Below are 6,000 nucleotides of genomic sequence, written 5' to 3'. Positions count from 1 at the left end.
ACATAATGGCTGCTAACAACTTTAGAATACAAACAAGTTATGTAGCATGACAATGCAGAGATGCAGACATTGCTCATTTGAATTGTGAGTAGCGGGGCATGAATCACCCCAATGCTGATGGACACAGCGGGAGAAACTGTCGCTAGGTTGAACACACCAATTGTTATGTGTCACACGGTCCATTGTTAAAGCCCTCGACACTTGTCTTCGTTGGAGAAGAACATGACACATGGCTTGCCATTTATTCCCAGCAACAGGCAACCACACTAGACTGATTGTTTACTCTGACAGCCTGCTCGTCCCTATTAAAAACCTTTCCTCCAATGAGATTAGTGCTTTTTTTTCTTTTGCCTCGTAAGTTGTTTGGCCACAGCAGTCCACGTACACGCACGCACATACACGCACTGCTCTCTCTCTCTTTCTCTCTGTGTTTCTCTGCTGCAGGTCTGTGGCACTGCGATGGCTCCCACAGAAGGAGCAGAAGGGAGCAGGCAGGCAATGTGTGTATAGCTTTGAAATGACCAGGGAGAGGCCAGGGAGTGTAGAACAGTGGATAAAACCCTGTAAGCAGGCCCTGGCAAGGGTCCCCGATTGCCTGCCTTCCGTGTGGGCCGCGGCCTGGGGGACTAATCCTTTGGCATGAGCGCGGGGCGTGTCACACATGTTGTGTGTGTGTGTGTGTGTGTGTGTGTGTGTGTGTGTGGCTGGGGACCCAAGCTGCAGCCTACAGGATGAAGACAAGACCTGAGGCCAGATTAAAAAGCCCTCCCTAATGACAAAGACGCCTTCTATCCACACGACCAGCCGACACAGGCCCATCAGAAAGCATCAATGGTACTGCAGTACATCCCTAACTGCACAGTGAGTGAGGTATGGAGGTCGTTTTTAACAAACTGGTGACCTGTCCTGACATAATGCATGTCCACTGGAGATTATGAGGCAAGTGCCCTGACCTCTATATCCTCCTTGGTGTTTTTTGCTAAGTGGGCGGACCTGGCGGAAGATGACTGGCTGGTTTTCTGACAGGCTGATTTCTGACAGGCTGGTTTTCCGAAAGGCATTTTTTTTGGCAGGCTGCTTTTTTGACAGGCAGCTTACTGACTTATCAACCTGCACCCTGCAGATTGGTGCGTGCGGCGTCTCCTCTCCTGCATGGTATCTTCTCAGTTAAGGTGACCTGGGGGGTTTGGAGCAATCTCTGTCCCACAGCACCTTCTCAGGGCTACGGTCTACAGCGGTCTATGTTGTGAAACAGGTGTGTGTTTGATTTGTAACGGTGGGTTACATTGGTGGCACTCAAGTATGTCATACTTCCTTAGTGGGAAAGTCATCAACATTTAATTGAACAAGGCAAGCTAATTAAAGTTCAACAATGGGAATGGAGTTAATTATTGCAGGAGAAGTCTATAAATATAACTGGTTAATAGACTGGTTAATAGGGGTGGCCTCTGTACACGACTGCTGCAGTGGAGATATGGAGATGCGGCCCCACGGAGCGAAACAAGCAGCAGAGCTGAGGGCCCATGCAGCAGTCACAGTGACACAGTCACAGTGACACCACTGTATACCCGGTGACACACACATAGGTGCAAGGAAGTAGAGCCACAGACACACGCATACACACAACCCTTTACATAGACTTTCTTCAAATGATTACATGTCACACATATTGACACCTTCATATATTTACATGGGAAGAAGGTGCACTAGGGCCACCTCTCGCACAAGGTGACAGCATAAGGTGATAACACGTCCACTGATAGATACCCGATAATGACTTGTCCTTACCTCAACCATCACAAAGGCACATAGCTAAAGCAGCTAACCATACTTTATATCCGTCACACTTCACTGGTATAGAACTATATACACAACACTGTATGAAATAGGCTACTTGACACTATTATTAAGCCTATTGAAATGTCAGTGTTAAAGTTTTCCTCCAGGCACTCAATTGTGCATTCTGATTTGCATGCATTCTTGCTCAGCAGGATAGAGCCATGTATAAGCCCCAAAGTCTAGACCAAATTTGGGGATTGTGAGAATATAATTCAAGGTGAGGACACAAACGGGTATATTGGTACCTCGGAGCTATGGGATCTTTCACCTCAATTTCATACAGGTATATCAAACTGTGAATATCCCAGTGGACCAGGGTCAGACAGTTATTAAAGGGTGGATGCTCAGGAAGGATGCAGACAGCTATTAGACTGCGTTTCTCCAATACTGCAGTACTCTAAGGGTCTGGGTATCTCTTTGGTAGCATGCTTGCCTCACCTCATCCGCACTGATCCAAACCTATTTTGCCTTAGCGGCAACCTGCGAATAATGTGTGGTCAAAGAAGAGGCGTTGTAGTTCAGAGTGGTCGATACCCGGCTGTCATGATGGTCCAGTTATTTTCAGTTCAGTTGTAACCGAGCTCTCTACGAGAGAATGATCTATTGTTGCAAACTATCACGTGTCTGCGCATGACACCCTCGGAAAAGTTGCAGTTGGCGGAATCCGGCGAAGTGTTATCATGTCCACCAAAGCCTGTACATGAAGACTACATCTGGAACGACGGAGTTAATGATTGTTTCGTCATCTGCGGGTCTATTCTTCTGCACTAGGAAGTTAAGGGGAGGTGCCATGACTTTGCTACCCGAATGTAACAATTAGGCGAACCTTGATGAAATCAGATTGGTTGCAATTAATATGCGGCGGCAGAACGCAGTCGGGTGCATGTATCCTAGTTCTGCGGCCACATCCAGTTAAATCATTTCACTGAAGAGGATGATTTAAATTGATATTCAGTAGTAGATTTTGTGCTACTTTGAAGGCAACCAGTGATATAATTCGTTTCAAATGCAATGGAAGCTTATTTGCTAAAATTTAAAGGGCAGAATCTGGGATTTGCGAGGGAACGCTGAATTGATTGGAGACCATCGGAATTGCCCGCCCTGTGTCATTCATTACCTGTTGTGCAGGCACGGAATTTTCACGCGCTGTTCTAGCAATCCAACAGCTGAACAGCGTTGTCTCGGCGGCACATGCAAACTGTCCGCTCCACCACTTCCCATCTGCGCTCCGGGCACTTGAAACGAGGAACGCGTCCCGAGCATATTCTATGTGAAGCTGCGAAAACGGGTAATTCCTTCGGTCTCTCCCGTCTGCAGTGAGGCAAGGACGAAAAGTCACGGTTTGGCCGAGCTGCAGCCATGGACCAAGACGAGAACAAGAGCGTCTCGAAAAAGACCATAATTGCAAAGATTTTCAAAGTTCGCAAGAGGAGAGAGATGCTTTTCGTGCAAGTGTGTTTTCTCTGCAGTGTCCTCTTCATGGCGTGGAGCATGTCAGCGCTTCTGACAAAGACAGGTGAGTGTGAGCCGTGGAAACTGCTGATTAACGCGGGGCAGCGAGGACGAAGCGGAACAGCTGAGAATTCTGCAGTGTAATGGTGCACCCTATAACCAGCTAGCCATTAACTATATAGTCTACAGAGAATTGTATTTCGCCACGGTCATAAAAATACATTTTCAAGGACATGCAAGCGGAACATTCAGTCCAAATCATGTATGGTGCGCCCCCCCAGCATTTCCATAGATATTTATCTCCATCAAACCGATGGAGAGATAAGATGGAACCACGGATAGTGCAGGGTTATTACTCTTAATTATTCAGTGCAAAATGCGTAACGATTGCTTTATACCAGTGTCGAGAGAAACTGCATTTAGTTTCATTGTCGACGCTGTAGCCTAGCTTATGCTTGTCTCGGCATTCTGCACGCTGTCATTACAGAATTCGCATGTACCTGTTAATTGTGAGGGAACCACACTGATATATTTTTGTTCCTCGTTTTCGAGTATGCGTCGGTCTGTCCATATGCCGCAGTGTGCGCAGGGGCAACGACACGTTTCTAAGAGAAGCGGCCACGGTGGCTAACACACTGACAAGCATGTAGCAGCCTACATCACCTCGGATGAATCATGGAACCGCACAAATATTTGAAAGTTGCTTATGTGTTGGTCGACATTTTGGTTTGAGCGTTGACATCCTATGGCAAAATGTGCCTGTGCCAGTCGCATCATCAGTCACCCAGCGGTTGAGAGAAAGGGAGCGAGTGAGCGTAGGTTTATGGTAAGGCTGGCATCATCGCGTCTCGCCCGGGGCTTCACACACCATTGCACACTGGCTCACCTTAATCACTCTCCAGCATCTTGCTCCCTGGTTCCGCAAGGAGTTGGAGAGATACGATTACGCAGAGGCCGTAGAAGATTACACTGTCGTTTGGGACATTGCTTAAACATGAGGAGTTCTCTCTGTGTGTCTCTGTCTCTCTCTCTCGATGGCTAATACATTATTCACAGTTGCTCAGAGGTGTGCTATGTGTAAACTTTTAAGTTTCAGATGGCTTACCATGCATGATTTGTGTGTGTGACATGCCCAACAACCAAAGGACATGTACCCCCATGCAGGACTCACCTCAGGTGTGTGTGAACATTTACAGGCTCACAGAATCAGATTTCCCCACACATTAGGATGATGTAGGTATACCTGAGCTGTCAAGGTGAAACATCTGTAGATGTGCATTTGAGCAAGGCACTTAACCCTGATTTGCTCCAGGGGCACTGAACTACTACTGACCCTGTAAAACAACACATGTCACTGCATCTATGCAGTGTATGTGACAATAAAACATGAATAAAATAAGATGTGCGTTTTATCACACAGACAAGTGTCCCTGTAAGTTGGCTTTTGAACAGAACATATGTATGACTAACAAGTCCCACTGATAAGTGCTCTGTCACTCAGACTGTCTCCATATTGTTCTGACACGAATGGAGATTTCACCCGAGATCAATTACCAATGGCTGTCAAAATCAGCCTAAATTGTTTAGGCAGCCATGTTTAGGATGGACACAATAAGCTTGGAGCGCACACACCACGTAATCCTGCAATTTCAAAATGAATCTATTCACCTGACATATTTGCATTCAGAGTAATATTAACGTACACAGGGGCTTGAGACCAGCATAGAAGGCCATCCTCTCTGCCTGCAGTAGGCATGTAGGTAAGGGATGAGCACAATCTGATTTGTTCTCAAAATTATTTTAACCCTCCACCTCCTACCCAGTAGTAGAACATGTCCATCTGATGTCAATCACTCTGACCCTTGAACTCAGAAACGAATAAATCAGCACACTATGTGGTGTAGGCTTATGTCAGCGCTCACGGATATATTGGAATTTTTATTAATTACATTACAAACAACAAGAGGCTTAAAAGATGATTCTGGAATGATATCATGCGGACGAGCTCATCTCCAAAAGGCTCTCTGGGGACCAAAGTAAAGGCTTTGGTCAGTAATGGCTTGCCTTTATTTAGCATTTAATCAAGGTTGCTGACGTGTGCCGTGATTGTTGGCCATAAGAGGTTATTTGATAAGGGGGCATGCTGTGTGAACGCCAACCATGTTGTGACATGGCACATGCTTGATCGTCACCTTTTGTGAGGTGAGGCAGGTGTTTGATCAGAGAGAAATATAACCCCTCACCCCCCCCCCCCCCCCCCCCCGTACTCACTACTCACTTGTGATTCCGATCCGCACTCCATGTTGCTCTCATTCTTGAACCACCATCAGAATAATAACCAGTCATTCATCATGACATACTATGTCTCTGTCCCCTCTCTGACTTGGATGGGAGTACTCCAGGGTTGGTTATGTCTGGGACTAATGTAGTGCCAAGCTGAATGGACCAGATGGCTGGGAATTGAGTGATGGACTACTTAAGGGTTATGCTTCTCTGTTCTGTCAAGGAGGGAGTCTCCATCTCTCACCTCCAGTCTGATTGGAGGAGGTGTATGTCTCCATGATGGACAAGGTAGAGTACGGCTGACTGTGGTTACAGAGCTAGGGCCAGGCCCCGGTCTGACAGGTGTGTGTGTGTGATGTTGATGGGATGGCGATGGAGAGGTGGCTGGGACATCAGGGCAGAGGGGAGCCGCTCGTGGCAGAGATT

General features: G+C 46.9%; 1 protein-coding gene across 1 annotated transcript in view; it reads left to right on the top strand.

The window, feature by feature from the left end:
• Positions 1-2,343: 2,343 nt before the first annotated feature.
• LOC139582574 (sodium/potassium/calcium exchanger 4-like) overlaps positions 2,344-6,000 on the top strand; it is a 50,250-nt gene continuing 46,593 nt past the window's right edge. The window contains exon 1 of the mRNA XM_071412699.1: positions 2,344-3,355. Coding sequence (XP_071268800.1) covers positions 3,199-3,355 — 157 coding nt within the window. The 5' untranslated portion in view covers positions 2,344-3,198. The remainder of the gene's footprint in view (positions 3,356-6,000) is intronic.

The sequence above is a fragment of the Salvelinus alpinus genome, chromosome 8 (assembly GCF_045679555.1).
Source record: "Salvelinus alpinus chromosome 8, SLU_Salpinus.1, whole genome shotgun sequence".
Classification (NCBI taxonomy): domain Eukaryota; kingdom Metazoa; phylum Chordata; class Actinopteri; order Salmoniformes; family Salmonidae; genus Salvelinus; species Salvelinus alpinus.
The sequence above is the reverse complement of the archived record's forward strand: the minus strand, read 5'-3'. Positions and strand labels throughout refer to the sequence as shown.